This window comes from Bos indicus x Bos taurus, chromosome 29 (genome assembly GCF_003369695.1).
Source record: "Bos indicus x Bos taurus breed Angus x Brahman F1 hybrid chromosome 29, Bos_hybrid_MaternalHap_v2.0, whole genome shotgun sequence".
NCBI classification, from domain to species: domain Eukaryota; kingdom Metazoa; phylum Chordata; class Mammalia; order Artiodactyla; family Bovidae; genus Bos; species Bos indicus x Bos taurus.
In genome coordinates, this window is record NC_040104.1 from 8006419 (window position 1) to 8023869 (window position 17451).

At 53.9% G+C, this 17451-nt stretch overlaps 2 protein-coding genes across 3 annotated transcripts; one reads left to right on the forward strand and one right to left on the reverse strand.

Annotated features, from left to right (window-relative positions):
- Positions 1-927: 927 nt before the first annotated feature.
- On the forward strand, positions 928-2376 carry GPHA2 (glycoprotein hormone alpha 2). The gene is made up of 4 exons (XM_027531854.1): positions 928-1102; positions 1503-1605; positions 1766-1950; positions 2062-2376. The coding sequence occupies exons 2-4, from the start codon at positions 1503-1505 to the stop codon at positions 2161-2163; spliced, it is 390 nt and encodes a 129-aa protein (XP_027387655.1). The 5' UTR covers positions 928-1102; the 3' UTR covers positions 2164-2376.
- On the reverse strand, positions 2373-11870 carry PPP2R5B (protein phosphatase 2 regulatory subunit B'beta). Of its 2 annotated transcripts, none has more exons than XM_027531853.1 (14): positions 11134-11870; positions 10222-10307; positions 9242-9438; positions 8559-8660; positions 8307-8399; positions 8050-8180; positions 6829-6888; positions 6617-6725; positions 6018-6071; positions 5635-5685; positions 5392-5511; positions 4161-4288; positions 3795-3896; positions 2373-3163 (listed from the first exon to the last, which is right to left on the reverse strand). In XM_027531853.1, the coding sequence occupies exons 3-14, from the start codon at positions 9377-9379 to the stop codon at positions 3019-3021; spliced, it is 1233 nt and encodes a 410-aa protein (XP_027387654.1). In that variant the 5' UTR covers positions 9380-9438; positions 10222-10307; positions 11134-11870; the 3' UTR covers positions 2373-3018. The 2 variants fall into 2 exon arrangements, with proteins under 2 accessions (XP_027387654.1, XP_027387653.1); XM_027531852.1 differs by having other exon boundaries at positions 10222-10694.
- Between the last annotated feature and the right edge of the window lie 5581 nt (positions 11871-17451).

The following is a 17451-nucleotide window of genomic DNA, read 5'->3' on the forward strand; positions in this document are numbered from 1 at the left end:
AATGAAAGGGTAGGATTTGATGAGCTCTCAAGTGCCTTCCAGTTCTGGCTGTCTGTGTGGTTGGCTCTGCTTCTCTGAGCAGGTCAGTGAGCCTGTAGCCCTGGGGTGTGCAGGGCCAGAGTTAGCACTGGCTTCCTTCTCATTTTTCCCTTGCCCAGCCCCTGTGGCTCTCGCTGATGAGAGGGGTCTTTTTCTAACTTGCCACATTCTCGCCCCAGGTATAATTTAGCACCATGCATGAAGAGCAGATTTGGGTTCCAAATCAGCCCTGCCATGAACTAGCTGTGTGACCTTCAGTAAATTTCCTTCTCTGAACCTTAGTTGCCTCCACCTGCAACACCAGAGCCAGGGCTGGACTAAATGATTGGATCTGCTGGGGTTGATGGCTTCAGGCTCTTCCAGGTGTCAGGTCCCTGTTATTCCAGGAACTAGGGGGAGCCCCACGCTGCAGCTGACCCCCAGAATGAGAAGTCATCCACTTGACAGTGAAAGTGAAGCTCTGAAATGAACTTAGAACCCCCTGCCCCACTCTCCTCTGGCTCTGCCATGAAGCACCTCTCGGGATATCCCCACTGATACCATCAGTGAGACGCTTTCACCTCCTTGTCCGTAAGAATCTCTCTCCATCCTTACCTTTGCAGTGGGTAAAAGAGATAGGCAGGGCTGAGTTTAATCACTTTAAGGTTGGGCTGGCAAAGCCCTAAACAGTAGTGTCCTGCCCGAGGTCACACAGCAAAGAAGAGAACCCAGGTGGCCACAACTCAGCCCAGTCCAGAGCCCTCTCTCCCCAAGCGCACACACACTGCCCCCTCTGCCAGGTCCTGGCCTTCTCTGTACACCTCAGTTCCCCAGCCCTGGGCCACAGGCAGCCATAGGACAGCTGGAAAGCAGAAACCACCCTCTGAGGACCACACCTCAGAGAAGAGCAGGATCTCCCAGGTGGTTTTGCTGTGAGGCTTCGGGCAGAAGAGAGGCAGGCCTGAAAGCTGATCTCCAAGAAGGCGTGGCTCCAGGATGATGGCGAATAAAAACTCGGAGAGCCAGCACCGTCAGGAGACCAGCAGGAGGCAAGAGGAGCCATTCAACGATCCATTCAGAAGCGGTGAGCTCACTGAGGCAGCAAGAGCCCGGGGAGGGCCTGGGGGCTCCAGCTAAGGGTCCTGCAGGCCCAGATGGGGCAGGTGGAGGGAGGCGGAGGTTTGTGCTCCAGATGGTAGAGGAGATTCCTGGGGAGAATCACTGCTGTGGGCTGACATGCGAGTCACACTGGGACAGCTGCTCACACTCACACCCATCCAGAGAGGACGGGTACACACATACATGCACATACACATACACCCAAAGGCACACCCAAGGGAAAGACAGGCCCTTGAGGCATGCCTCACCCCAGACAGACCAGCCTAGCCCTGGCTCATTCACCCAGAGGCATGCAGCATGTAAAGAACTCCTCCCCCACACCTGCACACCCACCTAGAAACATCTACCCACCCTCTGTGTTTCAGATGCCCATGGCGTCCCCCCAAACCCTGCTCCTCTGCCTGCTGCTCCTGGCGGTCACTGAAGGCCAGAGTCGACAGGCTGCCATCCCAGGCTGCTACTTGCACCGTAAGTGACTCTGGGAGCAGAGAGCTGGGTGGAAACAAAGAGCAGATGGATTGGACCAAGGCGGGGCAGGCAGCACCCTTGAGGGACCCAGTGAGGCTCAGGCGGCAGGTGCTGGGCAAGCCTTCGCCAAGGCACCATTTACCACTCCCCTGTCTCCTAGCCTTCAACGTGACGGTGCGAAGTGACCGCCAAGGCACCTGCCAGGGCTCCCATGTGGCACAGGCCTGTGTGGGCCACTGCGAGTCCAGCGCCTTCCCTTCCCGGTACTCCGTGCTGGTGGCCAGTGGTTATCGACATAACATCACCTCCGTGTCTCAGTGCTGTACCATCAGCAGCCTGAGGAAGGTGAGGGGGCTGAGCTCGGCAGTGGCTCATTGGGGTTGCAGAGACAGAGGAGGCAGGGATCTAAGATGGCCTAAGAAAGGAGCCTGGAACAGACACCCACCTCTCCTACAGGTGAAGGTACAGCTGCATTGTGGGGGGAACCGGAAGGAGGAGCTGGAGATCTTCACGGCCAGGGCCTGCCAGTGTGACATGTGTCGCCTCTCGCGCTACTAGCCCATCCTTCTCCCCTTCCCCTCCCCCTGGTCACAGGGTTTAGAGTTGGAGTATATCCTATATATCCTGAACCTCAGTAAGGATAACAGGTCCAACCCTCTGAGAAGAGGGGGGTTTCTGCCTCTTCCCCACCTCTGCCTGGCTTCCGAACCAGTCCTTCATCAGTTCACCTCCCCCTTGTCCCTACCCCTAAATAAAGCAAGCAGATCGTGAGTTTCTCTCTTTATTAAATCTACCCCCAGCCATGGAAAGGGGAACAGACCACAGTTACTGTGACCACCCCCCTTGTCCCAGGACACAGGGAATCTTCTTTCTGCCTGTGCCCTTACCCCTCCCCCTGCCCAATAAATAAAAAGGGGACAAGGATGTACAGGGCCAGGGAGGAGAGGGGAGGAGGGTGCCCCAGGCCCAGGATAATGTCTGTGTTGCAGGGGAGCTGGGGGAGAATAAATAGACCATGGATCCCATGGTGGGGTGAGGAAGGACCTTGCGCTGGCACAAGGTGGGGCAGGCGAGGGGCTGCGTCCCCTTGCCCTAGGCTGGGAGCGGGGGTTGGGAACCTGCCTGCAGTCTAGAGCCCAGCTTTGTGGGGCAGGGCAGTCCCCGATGGCCGCTTCCTGATCAAATGTACCCTGGTCCAGTCCTGCCAGGAGGGCCTGAGAGTTCTGTTGCCAGGACCACCATCTCTCCTCCTCTCCCCCCAGAGGAAACTGCCCACGCTGGGCCAGGCAGGGAGCCCTCCAAGCCCCCACTGGCAAGGCCAGGAGCAGGTGTGTATCTCTCTGGGCCCCTGGGCAGGAGGGAGGGTGGAGGGACTGATAGCTCTGGGTTTAGCTCCTCCCCTTCTGGGGATCTTTAGCTCTGACCTCCACCGGTGACCTGGGGTGTAAGCCGCTGCAGCGGGGCCTCTTTGGCCCCCTGGGTCCCCTGTAACCGGCGTAGCCGTAGCTCCTCCAGGCCTTGCCACAGCTCCTGACGTTCCCGGGCCTTCTGCTGCTCCCTGGGGAGAGAGGGAGAGGGAGGGGCAGTCCCCTTCCTGGAGCTCCAACTGCAATCTAACTCCCTCACCACTACCCCACCTGCAAAGAGACTCAGTGGGAATCTTCCACTTGGGGAGAAAACACCAAGGAGAGATGGGTCCCACCCATGGTCATGGAGTAGGTGGATCAGCCTGGCCCTGAGAGGCCCCGCCTGAGGGGCTGTTGTTATGTTGTTTAGTTGCTAAGTCATGTCCAACTCTTTTGCAACCCCATGTACTGTAGCCCACCAGGCTTCCCTAGCCATGGGATTTTCCAGGCAAGAATACTGGAGTGGGTAGCTATTTCCTTCTCCAGGGGATCTATCTGACCCAGGGATCAAACCTGCATCTCCTGCATTGGCAGGCAGATTCTTTACCACAGAGCCACCAGTAACCTCCATACTAGGAGGAAGTACTTGGGAGGATAATTGGAGGATGCAGTGGAAAGCTGGGCACAGATGGCCCAGCACGTGACAAGACCTTAGGGAGAGACTTTAAACATCTGACCAGATGGGATATGGGTTGTCCTTTTAGGTTCCCTCCAACCCTTAGGGGCTGGTCCTTTTCCTGCTTTTCTCCCCTCTCCCTCCATGCCCAGCCTCTCAGCACTCACTGCTGCTTTTCCAGCTTGTAGGAGGCCGTGAGCTCATCAAACAGCTTCCCATTCATCTCCATGAAGGTCTTGAGCACATTGTAGATCAGAGACACAATGGTTCTTGGCAGGGACAAGGATGAGGTGAGAGATGAGAGCAATTTCAGTTGGGTCCCACCTCCCACTCCAGCATTCTGCCTATCTCTGTGTCCCAAACAGCCTGCAGCCCTGAACACCACAAGCACTACCCTTCTCCTTCCCCTTTCACCACCCCTCCGCCACCTTCAGATGCCTTCCCTGATCCTCTCCAGCTAGGAGTAACCCCAGTTCTGGACTGGCTGGCCCTGCCCCAGCCTCTGTGGGTCAGGTCAAAGCCTGGGCACTCACTGATTCCAGTGCTCCTTGGAGACTTGGTAGAGGGTCCCAAACACAGCAGGCAGCACAGTGTGGCAATTGTCCTCAATGAGGCTCAGGATATACTCATTGTTCCAGAAATACAGAGCCCGCTCTGCAACCTGGGGCAGCAAGATGGCAGAGTAAGCGCCTCAGTGGCTTCCCTGCAGGTGCCCGTCCCGGAATCAGACCCAGCCCCAAACCCAGGGCACGCTGTCCTCCTTACACCCCATCTTCAGGGTTCATCTGACCAACGTGGTGAGGTGCAAAGAACATTGGATTTGGAGTCCAATGCTCAAAGGTGAATCCTGGCTCCACTACACACTGGCCACATGACTTTGGGAAAGGCAATTTACTCCTCAGCCTCAGTTTTCAAATCTGTAAATTGGGGCTAATAATAGCTACCTCCATACAGCTGTTATAAGAATTATATGAGGTATTTAGTAAACTGCAGTGCCAGAGTCACTGTGAGAAAAATTGACAACCACCAGGTTGCTGCTGCTGCTGCTAAGTTGCTTCAGTCGTGTCCGACTCTGTGCGACACCAGAGACGGCAGCCCACCAGGCTCCCCCATCCCTGGGATTCTCCAGGCAAGAATACTGGAGTGGGTTGCCATTTCCTTCTCCAATGCATGAAAGTGAAAAGTGAAAGTGAAGTTGCTCAGTTGTGTCCTACTCTTAGTGACCCCACGGACAGCAGCCTACCAGGTGGCTCTGTCTGTGGGATTTTCTGGCAAGAGTATTGGAGTGGGGTGCCAGTGCCTTCTCCGACCACCAGGTTACGGCTTATAAAAATGAAAGTCTGCATACACATGTAGGAGAACACTGGTTACATCCAGCCTGGATGGAGTGGTGAAGCCTTGCTGGTCTCTGGGAGGCTAATGAAATTTAAGGCCACTAAGAAAGGGGGAAAGTGATGACAACCACCCATCCCATTCAGGGACGTCTGGTAAACATCCATTCCAGTTTACCAGATGTGTTTGTGCTACCATCTCTTCAGTTCTCCTCTCCACCCAGTTGGCCCATTCTACAGACAAGGAAGCTTAATCCAACTCAGAGTGGTGAAGTGATTTGCGAGGTCTCCTGACCCTGAGTCCAGCATCTCCACATTATCAGACCCAGGAAGGTCCAGAGGAGAAACTGAGGGCAGAGGAAGCTGTGTGAGGTCAACCTGCCAACCTTCCAGTCCGTACCCTGGCTCTTACCCCACCTGTCCCCACCTGTACCTGGAAGTGGGGGCTGGACACACAGCGGGCCACCTGCTTGAAGAGGGGTTCCTGGATCTTCACGAACTGCGAGGGCTCGATAACATCCAGAATCTCCTCCATCTCCCCCAGAAACATCACCTGGGGTGGGGGCAGGGACACAGGGGCGATGGTTCCCATCTCCCCCGACATACACCCAACTGCCTTCCGGAAGCCAAGCCTTCCCAGCCTCCCTGCAGTGGACACCAGAGCCCTTCTTCATACCTCTTTCTGGGTACAGGTTTTTGGCCAGTATTTGAGCAGCCCCCGGATCACCTGTGGGAGTTGAGGCAGAAAGGAGTCAGGCCTGCCAGGGTTGGCCCCAGGGTGGACTGCCAGGACGCCAGGTTGCCTCCCCCACCAGAGGTACTTGAGGGCTTCCCTGGGGGCTCAGTGGTAAAGAATCCACCTGCAATGCAGGAGATGCACAAGACGTGGGTTCAATCCCTGGGTTGGGAAGATCCCCTGGAGGAGGGCATGACAACCCACTCCAGTATTCTTGCCTGGAGAATCCCAAGGACAGAGGAGCCTGGCGGGCTACAGTCTATAGGGCCACAAAGAGTCGGACGAGACTGAAGCAATTTAGCGCACACACCAGAGGTACTCACATGCTCTGTCAGGGTTGCATCCTTCTCCAGGAACTGCACCACACAGTATGCCAGCTGCAAGGCAGCGGGGGTAGGGTGGTGGAGGGGTAGGCAGAGAGAAAGAGCACAGGGTCAGAGGGGACCGGGACAGGGCACCAGATATTTGCTCACTTACTCTTCGCTCATTCACCAAGCATTTACTGGCCACCTAGGACATACCAGGCACCGTGTTTGATGTGTAGGGACACAATAATGACCCTACAGGGGAAATATTCAGCAAACCAATCCTTATAAATTTTATAAAAGGTTCCATAACCACAATCTGTACCATGATCTACGGGAATATAGAAAGAGGAGAGCTTAATCCTGCCCAGAGCAGGTTAAGAGGGAGGGGTCTGGGAAGCCTTCAGAGAGCTGATGTCTAAGATCGGCCTGAAAGGATCGTGGGGATTCTCTAAGGTAGATGGAAGAGAATTAGTCAAGAAAAAGGTGAGAGAGGATCCCATGAGGTCATGCTTTAGAGTGCCTGGAGTCAGAGTGTCAGGCTGACCCTGCCAGTCCGGTGGCTGCCCTGACCCTCAGGACCTCTCCACCATGGCAGGGCCAGGCCTGGGCCTTACCTGGGCATGAAAGACAGACAGCGACTTGACAGAGTGCAGGGGAATCAGGACTCGAACCAGGAACTGCTTGTGCTCAGTCTTCAGGGGCAGTGCAAAGCCATTGATGATGCTGAGGAGGGGACAGAAGAGATGAAGAGGGTTGGGATGACTGGGCCTCCATCGTTCCTCCCAGAATCCTCCAGATGCTCCAGCTGAGGCCCCGAGAGAGTCACCTTCCTAAGATCTCCAGCAGTTCAGCAACGCCATTGAAGTGCTCGAATTCATAGATGAACCTTTGAGAGGAAGAGAAGGATGCACAAGAGTTCAAGGCAATCGGAGCAGACCCGACCCTCCTCTCAACCACCCTGCCTACCCACCCCAGCCCTGCATGTTAACCCAGCTCTCTCCCAACCCAGAGGCTGTGCTCTCTTCCCCAAACACCAAACCGGGCCCACTGAGATCCACACCCACTTCTACATCACCCTCTCAGCCCAGCCACCACTGCCACTCTGGGTCCCAGCTCAAAACTCTCTTCTGTGAAGCACCGTCTGCCAGACCCTAACGCTCATTACTTGGTCCCCATCCAGTCCACAGGCACTCAGCCTGAGTCCTTCACTCTTCATGCCAGTCAACTGAAAGAATGACAGTGTCTATTCTGGGCTACGTGTTTCTCAAAACTATCCCAAGAGGTAGAGCTTATTAGATCCATCAAACAGATGAAGAAATCAGGGCTCAGCAGCTCAGTCAAACTTGCCCTAAAGTTAATAAGCAAGGGATCTAATACCCTGAGCTCCTGGAGGACAGGGATCATTCCTCACCTATTTCATAGCTAATAACAATAAGAGCTAAGGTTTCAGAGTTCTAGTCTTCGTCCGGGAGTTACAGTGATCGAAGGCATTGCCTCCTTTCATCTTGACAACTGTCTCTGTGTTAGTATACTTATCATTCTCATTCTAGAGACGAGGAAGCTAGGAAAGAGCTTAAATATTTTGCCCAAATTCACCCAAATATTTGAACCAAACTCAAACACAGGCCATCGAGTTCAAGAGCCAGTCTCAACTACAAGGCCATATGGGCCCCTGATGCCAAGTAGGCATTGGTGCTCAATACATATTTACAGAAAGAATCCCTTTCTTTGGGTCCTATGGCCTGGTACAACAAAGATCAAAAGATTTAGATCCTAGGCCCCCTGAACTGACCTAGTCCCTGCAACCATTTCATCTCTCAGCCTCTATTTTTCATCTGTAAAACAGAAATAAATACCCTTTCTCTGTTGATCTCACAGGGTTTGTATAAGCAGTACTACTGGCAGCAGTACATGCTGCCAAGAAAAAAACTCAATAAGCCATAGTTCTACAGGGTCCCCTAGCCCAGAAGCCTTTGCCTGTGTCTTCTTCCCACAGCTCTCCCCGCTCCCTCCCTAGGTTTCAGCAGGGCAGGCAGCAGGCACCCACCGGAGGAAGATATGGCTGCACTGTTTGCGGATGTAGGCCCGGAGCCCCAGGAACTTGCCGTAGACCCGGTGCAAGATGGTCTTGAGGTACTCACGCTCCCGGGGGTCCTCGCTATCAAACAGCTCCAGGAGCTGTGGGTGCCGGGATCAGGGGTTAGGAAAGAGACCAAGCCAGGCTACTTCCATCCTATCCCCACGCCCCCACAGAGAGCCTGCCCCTGCCCCATGACACCACCCAGCCCGGGTTCCCCACTTCACCATCAAGACAAACTTTTGATCCACATATCTCTTGGCCACAGAGGGCTGGAAGTCTGGGCTCTCCAAGAAACGCAGGAAAAACTCATATACCAGCTGGAGGAGGGGACAGACAACACGGTGAGTTCAGGAACTGCCTTCCCCTTCATCCTGCCCTGTGGCCCTCAGCCAACAGTCCAGGATCTCAAGAGACCCTCTACCCCCTCCTCGGGTCTCTTCTGAAACTCATATCCCTGTCTTCCCCAGCCTGCCTACCTGAAGATGTGGCCAGGAAGGCTCAAGGTTGGGCTCATCCTCTTCAGGGTCAAATTCAGGGTTCTCACTGGGCGGCAGCGTCCGAAAGATATTCACTGAGATCTGAGGGGCAGGTCAGGGTTCTTTAAGGAAGAACCCCCTGAGGCAGAATCTAGGACATCCCTCATCCAGAGTCTAACGGGCCTCAGCACCTGCCTCAGCAAGCAGTTCCCTCCTTTGTAATCACTGCCTAAACATCTAATTCATGGAAGACCTGGGCTTGGGGTTGGGGACTGAGGGGCAGATGAGACACATCCCCACCCTCTACCAGGTGCAGGCCAGCAGGGAAGACAAGATGGAAAATGGTAAGGTCTACGGACTTTCTAAGCAGTAAAGGGGAGATTTCTAGTTTGAGTACTGAGAGAGGCTTCATGGAAGAAGCAGCAGATGAGCTAGGCCATGGCACAAGGAACGTGTGGAATGCACACCAGGCCTCAGGAGAGCGTAAGCAAAAGGGCAGGGTGGGACAAGCCCAGGGGGCACTGAGGGACCCACACTGGCAGAGTGCTGGGCAGGAGTGGGGCTGGGAGACGGGTCAGGCGGGAAGACATGGGCCCTAAGGCCAAGCCAGTGTATGGGTTTATTCTCTGCCCGGGAGCTCCGCGGGCAGGCAGTAGGGTTCCCATGCACACCACGGTGCTCACCATGCGGATGATGTCTGGGTAGACAGGCTCAATGAGGACCCCCCGGGTGCTCCCCACGCACTCCACCAGCTCATTGAGTGCCGCCCGCTTCACCTCCTTCCCCTTCAGGTCAGCCACACAGTCCAAGAAGTCAAACATCACCCCACACTGGGCCAGCTTCCGGCTCAGCAGCTCGTGCAGCTCAGAGGCTGGCACATCTGGGGAGGGAGGAGGGGTCTGAGCCTGGGCCCCAGCTGCTGCAGCTCTGGGCAGGGGCAGGCCTTCCTAATCCCTAGGGCAGGCTCCTCTGCCCCCATGCCCCATGCTTCTGGGCCATCTCCCACTCCTTGCAGAGAGTAAACCACTTCTGTCCCACCCTCCATCCTTGTGAGGTAAAGGAGCTTCATCTCTTCATCCTAACTGAGGCCCAGAGAACACGGCGGCCTGACTGGAAAGCATGGTTACAGACCCTGGACTCCTGGGCCTTCCACAGGTGCCCCCAGCAGCCACGGCCTCCCTCTCCTAGGTAGCACTCTGTTCTAAGAGCCAGAAGTGGGGAGAAGAGCCAGGACTAGGAGTCTCCCGGGTGCCCTCTGCCTCAGCTAGTGGGGCCCTGTACCCAGAGGTGGGGGGACAACACCGTGATTGCAGGGAGCCATGCTGAGCACCTGTTCCAGGACCCTGGCAGCAGCCAGGCTGCTAGTGGCTTCCTGGAACCCAGGCTGTAGGCCCCACCCTTAGCCCTGGTCTGCCCCCCAGGGTGGCACCACCTCCAGATGCCCCACCTCCAAGGATGACAGGCCAGTCAGGCCATGCGTCAGCACAGAGGGCGAGAGGGCTGGGGGGTGGGGGTCAGCTCAGGTGGTGGAGTCCCTTGCTCGGAAGGGGCCATCCAGACTCCGTCGGATCACAGCTGCCAGCTGCTTCTCACTCCCCCACCCCCAAGGCTCGCTGGCCCACTCCAGGACTCAGGTCCCCTCGCGGCCAGCAGCCGGGCTCACCTTTGAGCAGGGGCAGTGGAGTGAGTTCTTGCTGGTTGCTCTGATAGCGGAACTGTGAGGAGCTGTGGGACCGCCGGGGCCGGGCCCTGCGGAGGGAACGGCGGGAGAAGCCGTCCACCTTGTCGGGTGGGGGCACAGGGGACAGCCCCGGGGAAGAGGGGCTGGTGGGGGTGCTCGCTGGGGGTAGCTTCGTCTCCATGGCAGCTAGGCGGTGGGTCAAGCCTTCAGAGCCCCTGAGGTTCCCTCTGGGGCTGCAAGATGCTGAGTGAGGCTGGGTTGACTAACTTGGGCCCATCCTGTGCGCTGCGGGAGGTGGGGGGGATGGGGTGGGCACAACCACAGTCCTGGGACCCCCCCAGGACCTTTGGCAACTGCCCAGTCCTGGGGGGCAAGCACGGTAGAGAGGAGGATGGCTCAGGTTTCAGGTCCTTCCTGAGGGTCCGAAGAGTCCAGCTAGGATTCCCAGCCTGGCTCTTTTGAAAAAAAAGTCAGGGCAGAGAGGTCGGCAAGAAAGAGACAGAGAGCCTGTCAGTTCTTTCAGGACAGCCTGTGGGGCTGCCGCTGACAGCCCATCTTCCTGCCTTTCGACCCTGGCCCAGACCCTAAACGAGGTGCAGGTGCCTCCCTTGTCCCAGACATAAAGGCCCCAGGCTCTAAAACAACCCCCTCAAAATAGGGCCTCTCCCCCAAGCCAGACCCTATCTAGAATGGGGACCTTGGCCCTCATCCCTGGCCCCTAACAGAATGGGGACCCTGTTCCTGCTCCACTAATCAGGGTCACCAGGGACTCTTCCAAGAATGGGGGCCCTATCCCCATGCCACCCGCCTCCTACAACCCGGCGCCCTCCCCAACCTCAGTTTCTCCTTCCTCACCCCCAAATCTCATCTGCCTCCCAATGGGGGTACACTCACTTCTCAGATGCCCAGACTTAGGTCACGGCCCTCCAGGGGCTGCCTATGGGGAGGGCAGCAGCTGCTCAGGGCTCCTTCGCAGCGGTTCGGTTCGGGGCGCTGGCGCTGGGCGGCGGCGCTCCTGGGTTCTCTGTCCGGCTCCGGGGGGGCCGGAGCATGCCCCCAACTCAGCCCCAAGTCGGGGCGCGGGCGCTCGGCGGGCTCCGGGCTGGCCGGGGCAGCGCGCAGACCTCTCCTCAAGTCGGGGTATCTGACCCGCGCGGCACCGCGGGAGCCCCGGCTCTGTGCGCACCGGCACCCGCCGCCCAGCTTCTCACGATGACATCAAGTCACCTCCCCCAGTCGGCCCGCACATCCCCGCGGGTTTGGGGGGCGGGGGAGGGGGGCTGCGTCAGGAAGTTCCCGCCGCGGGCAGCTGGGAGATGTAGTCCCTGCACTAATTAAAGCGGCTGCCTGACCGAAGGGGTAATCCCTGCGGGCACCAGGGGACAAGACTGAAGCAGAGTGGGACGGGGTCCAACTGGGGCTGGGCTCCTGGGCTCTGGAAGGGAGAGTGCACACGGAGAGAGGACGACTCAGGAGTCTGCACCAGGACGCTGGGGGCGATGCCAGGACTCTGGCAGCAAAGAGGCCCAATTCTCTGTCATCAACCCAAAGATTTGCCCTGCTCCATCTGTGCCCCAGGCATTCCACCCACAAGGGAAGGCCACTCTCACTCCAGAATGGCCGGACACTTTAAAACACCAGTAGAAAATGGCACTGGACTGGTTAATAGTCTGCAGTGAGTCAGTGCCTGCTGGGAGGGGTGTGGTGCCTCCAAGGCTGCTGGGAAATGAAGTCCTTCCTCAGCCTGCAGTCCCCCTCCCCTCCCTTGCTGTCTAAGGTGACATCATGGTCTGGATTTAAAGGGCCAGCCTAGGAGTGGCAAAGCATCAGAGCTGGAGGTGCTCCCTGGTGCTGCCACACCACCCCAGCAAGCTAGCCTCTCTGGATGGAACTCCCAGCCTCTCTGGGACCTAAGATGTGCTCCTGGGGTCTCTTGTTCAAAACCCTGCTGCAGGGACTCCAAGGCACAGGTGGAATTCCAGGAGTTTGGCATTCCTGCCAAAAGTTCCCGGTTTGTAGTCCTGGGCCCCTTTCCTAGCACCCTGGACCCCAACACCCTTCATTCTCCTGGACTTCATCTCCTACCCTATACTGCGAAATCTCCACCCAAAAGTTCTGCCCAAATGAACAACTGGTCAATGGAGCACCAGGAATGGGCAATGGAACCTGGCAATGAAGTCAGGGAGGGGCTGGGGTCCTTTACAGAGTCTTCCTCATCCTGCCCTAGGCCTTGTTGGCCACTCTGCTGCCTTGGAACCACCCAGCCACCTTACCTGCTGCAGAGGGAGCCTGGGTGCCCAAAGGGTGCCCACCTACCGGAGCAATGAAAAGCAAAGGCTGCAGTTTAGCCAGGCTGAGATCCAGAGCAGAATCCTTTGCTCGGTAGGCCTGTCCGTCTGGCCCTTGTGACTTCATCTGTCAAATGGAAGCCCATACTCTCCTCCTTGCCCACCTCCCAGGCTTAGGAGATGAAGCTTCTCCAACACCCCTACAGAAAAAGCTGGGGGAGGGGAGGCCCACCAAACCTTCTACAACCAGATGAGGACCCCGAGGAGTGGAGAGGAGAAGTGCTTTGCCCAAGGTTACATATCCTGCCATCAAAATCCAGGACCGCAGCCCAGGCTCCCACCTCCCAGCCTAAGTCAGGAGCACACCAACTCCAGACCCCCAGCCCAGGTCCCGGGCCCAGTGCTCTGGACTCTGAGGGTCTCCAGGCCAGAGTGGCCATGGAAGGTTGGTGCTTTGTACAACCCTCAGATTGAGGACTGGGGCACTGAAGAGTAGAAGACACACATAAGATTTCCTGCAAGAAATAGCCTTTGAACTGCATTTCAAAATAGATACAATGTTACATGGCTGTTGGAAAGTTGAAAAAGACTTTTAAAATAATTTTTAAATATTTATTTTCGGTTGTCCTGGGTCTTCCTTGCTGTGCAGGCTTTTCTTTAGTTGTCGCAAGCAGGGACTACTCTCTATTAACAGTTTAAGTGCAAGGGCTTCTTATCATGGTGGCTTCTCTTGTTGCGGAGCACGGACTCTAGAGCAAGGGCTTCAGTAGTTGTGGCACATGGGCTCAGCAGCTGTGGCTCCCAGGCTCTAGAGCACAGGCTCAATAGTTGTGGTGCACAGGGCTTAGTCACTCCAAGGCATGTGGAATCTTCCTAAATCAGGGATTGAACTGATGTCTCCTGCATTGGCAGGGAGTTTCTTTAGCACTGAGCCACCAGGGAAGCCTGAAAATTATTTTTAAAATCATGTTTACTGAGATATTATTAACACACCACAAAATTCACTCATTTTGGTGTTGCTGTTTAACGAGTATAGAATATCGGTTTTGCAAGATGAAAGGTTCAGGAGATTAGTTGTACACGATGGTGTGATCACTCACCTAGAGCCAGACATCCTGGAACGTGAAGTCAAGTGGGCCATAGGAAGCATTACTATGAACAAAGCTAGTGGAGGTGATGGAATTCCAGCTGAGCTATTTCAAATCCTAAAAGATGATGCTTTGAAGTGCTGCACTCAATATGTCAGCAGATTTGGAAAACTCAGCAGTGGCCACAGGACTGGAAAAGGTCAGTTTTCATTCCAATCCCCAAAAAGGGCAATGCCAAAGAATGTTCACACTACTGCACAATTGTGCTCATTTTACATGCCAGCAAGGTAATTCTCAAAATCCTTCAAGTTGGGCTTTAACAGTGTGTGAACTGAGACCTTCCAGATGTTCAAGGTGGCTTTAGAAAAGGCAGAGGAACCAGAGATCAAATTGCCAACATCTGTTGGATCATAGAAAAAGCAAGAGAATTCCAGAAAAACATCTGCTTCATTAACTACACTGAAGTCTTTGACTGTGTGGAACAAACTATAGGAAATTCTTAAAGAGATGGAAATACTAGACCACCTTACCTGCCTCTTGAGAAACCTGTATGCAGGTCAAGAAGCAACAGTTAGAACCAGACATGGAACAACAGACTTAGTTCAAAATTGGGGAAAGGGTACGTCAAGGCTGTATGTTGTCACCCTGCTTATTTAACTTACATGCAGAGTACATCAGGCGAAATGCTGGGCTGGAAGAAGTTCAAGCTGGAATCAAAATTGCCAGGAGAAACGTCAATAACCTCAGATATTCAGATGCTACTGCTGCTGCTGCTAAGTCGTGTCCGACTCTGTGCGACCCCATAGACGGTAGCCTACCAGGCTCCCCCGTCCCTGGGATTCTCCAGGCAAGAACACTGGAGTGGGGTGTCATTTCCTTCTCCAATGCATGAAAGTGGAAAGTGAAAGTGAAGTCGCTCAGTCATGTCCGACTCTTCTCAACCCCACAGACTGCAGCCGACCAGGCTCCTCCATCCGTGGGATTTTCCAGGCAAGAGTACTGGAGTGGGGTGCCATTGCCTTCTCCGGATATTCAGATGACACCACCCTAATGGCAGAAAGCAAAGAGGAACTTAAGAGTCTCTTGATAAAGGTGAAAGAGGAGAGTTAAGAAGCTGGCTTAAAACTCCACATTCAGAAAACTAAGATCATGGCATCCAGTCCTATCACTTCGTGGAAAATAGATGGAGAAACAATGGAAACCCTGAGCGACTGAACTGAACTGACACACTCCAGTATTCTTGCCTGGAGAATTCCATGGACAGAGGAGCCTGATGGGCTCCAGCTATGGCTGTGCTGGGTTTTTGTTACTGCCCATGGGCGTTCTCTGGTTGTGGCCAGTGGGGGCTACTCTGCACTGTGTGCGCAGGCTTCTCATTGCGGTGGCTTCTCTTGTTGTGGAGCACGGGTTCTAGATGCTCGGGCTTCAGTAGTTGCCGTGCACGGGCTCAGTAACTGGGGTGCACTGGCTTAGTTGCTCTGCGGCATGTGGGATCTTCCCAGACCAGGGATCCAACCTGAGAAATAGCGTATTTCCTGCCATGTCAGTCAGCAAGGATGTCACAGTCATCAGGATTCCCAGTCTCCAAATGTGAATTCCTGAGCCCTAAGGGCACTCAGGAAAGAGAAAAATACCTGAGACATAACGGCCATCAGATTGCAGCCACTCCCCACGCTGAGCACTGAGGAACTCAGGAAGTGAAAAGCACAAGATACTGGCCCCAGATAGCTGAGGTGCACAGGAAAGGGATGATTTCAGTGAGGCCAGACTCTTGCATCTCCCCATACAGAGAAAAGCACTTAACTCCTTAACTTGGGAACTCTGGTCTTCTCTAATTCACAAAAATACTTTTGATGTCCAGACTATCTGCCCTTTGTTGCAAACTTCTGTTTAACTTGATTCCCCACCCAAACTCCTCAAAACAGCTCTCTCAGGGTCACCTGAAATGCTGTCTCCCAGATAAAACATGACTCGCAATTTTTGTTGTTGTCTAGTCTCTAAATCGTGTCCAACTCTTAGTGACCCCGTGGACTACAGCACGCCAGGCTTCTCTGTCCATCACTCTATCTGAGTCTGCTCAAACTCATGTCCATTGAGTCAGTGATGCCATCCAGCCATCTCATCCTCTGTCGATTCCTTCTCCTTTTGCCTTCAATCTTTCCCAGCATCAGTGTCTTTTCCAATGAGTTGGGTCTTCACATCAGGTGGCCAAAGTATTGGTGTTTCAGCTTCAGCACCAGTCCTTCCAATGAATATTCAGGGTTGATGTCCTTTAGGATTTACTGGTTTGATCTCCTTGCTGTCCAGGGGAGGACCTCGATTTTTAGGTTCTGGCTATTTTTCAAGTCAACAAACCCCTGTCCTCTGCATTGGCAGGCAGATTCTTAGCCACTAGACCACCAGGGAAGCCCTGTTATTTTTATTATTAATTTAATAAACACTTGATGAACACAGCCCTGCTCCTGGCCTAACATGGGGGTCAGGCAGACCTCTTAATTCATTCCACAAGCATCTTCTGAGCAGCATCTTATTAGCTGGCCTCCTAGAATGGGGCCTGCCTTGTGTTTCTAACAATTCTCTCAGAGGCTGTTCTTCAGACTCTTCAGGTACTGAGCTGTCTAACCCAAACCCAGGTTAAAGGGATTAAAACAGTCTCATCAATAGGAGCAGTGACTTGCCTGAGGCCACACAGAGCTGGAATTGGAATCCAGATCCCTGAACTTTCGGCTTCAGGCCAACTTTTGGTTTTAGATTTCAGTAGAGTTCATCTCTCTTGTAAGGCTAAAATGGGATTATAATTACCTGTGAGTATCTCTTAAGTCATCATGATGTAAGGGATCTTGTGTGACCAAACCTGTAAGGCAAGAGTGGGCAAATTTTTCTGTAAAGGGCCAGAAAATAAATATTTTAGGCTTTGTAGGGCTCTGTCTCAAGTACTCAACTCTGCTGTAGCAAGAAAGCAGTCCCAAGGAGTTTCCTGCTAGTCCAGTGGTTAAGAATCTGCCTTGCAATGCAGGGGACACAAGTTCGACCCCTGGTCAGGGAACTAAGATCCCACATGCTGAGGAGCAACTAAGCTTGCACTGCATATAGAGAATCCGTGGGCTGCATGACACAAGGAGGATCCCACGTGTTGCAGCTACGCAGCCAAATTCGTTAAAATTTTTAAAAAGAAAGCAGCCCTAGAGTACATAATCAAATGAGCATAGATATCTTCCACTAAAACTTTATTTGTGGACACATGTGAATTTCATACGCTATTTAGGTCATGAAATCTTATTCTTCTTTTGATTATTTCCAACTATTCTAATATGTAAAAACCATTCTTGGTTCAAGGGCTGTACAAAATAATAAACCCCTGCTCAAGGGGGTTAGAATCCATTCTTTATTGGATTTTAGGATTAGAGATATTAAAATTTATTATTATTCTCATAGGGAGAGAGGCTGGAGGCCTGACCAAGTACAAAGAGAAGGGAAGATGCATTAATCTCCTCTCAAGCATTCCAGGTGAGACCTTCTTCATTATGGGCTCATAGCAACCTTTATAAATGTGTTTCCTTTTTTATAAAATGGTTACAATAGTCTCTACATTAGAGGGTTGCTGTGAGGGTTGAACGAGATAGATAAAGGTTAAGTGTTTTGCAAAATGCAAATCACTTCAGTTCAGTTGCTCAGTCGTACCCTACTCTCTGCGACCCCATGGACTGCAGCACACCAGGCTTCCCTGTCCGTCACCAACTCCCGGAGCTTGTTCAAACACATGTCCATCAAGCCGGTGATGCCATTCAATCATCTCATCTTCTGTCGTCCTCTTCTCCTCCCGCCTTCAATCTTTC

What these genes read in the sequence shown, in the direction of transcription:
- PPP2R5B (XM_027531852.1), bottom strand. Translation starts at nt 10,420, where the DNA reads ATGGAGACGAAGCTACCCCCAGCGAGCACCCCCACCAGCCCCTCTTCC. An exon ending in TGCAGCCATATCTTCCTCCG is followed by an intron (nt 6,889 to 8,049) that starts GTGGGTGCCTGC and finishes TTCCTCTCAAAG; the next exon opens with GTTCATCTATGAATTCGAGC. An exon ending in TCCAAGGAGCACTGGAATCA is followed by an intron (nt 3,897 to 4,160) that starts GTGAGTGCCCAG and finishes GTCCCTGCCAAG; the next exon opens with AACCATTGTGTCTCTGATCT.
- GPHA2 (XM_027531854.1), top strand. Translation starts at nt 1,503, where the DNA reads ATGCCCATGGCGTCCCCCCAAACCCTGCTCCTCTGCCTGCTGCTCCTG. An exon ending in CCCAGGCTGCTACTTGCACC is followed by an intron (nt 1,606 to 1,765) that starts GTAAGTGACTCT and finishes CCTGTCTCCTAG; the next exon opens with CCTTCAACGTGACGGTGCGA. An exon ending in CCATCAGCAGCCTGAGGAAG is followed by an intron (nt 1,951 to 2,061) that starts GTGAGGGGGCTG and finishes CCTCTCCTACAG; the next exon opens with GTGAAGGTACAGCTGCATTG.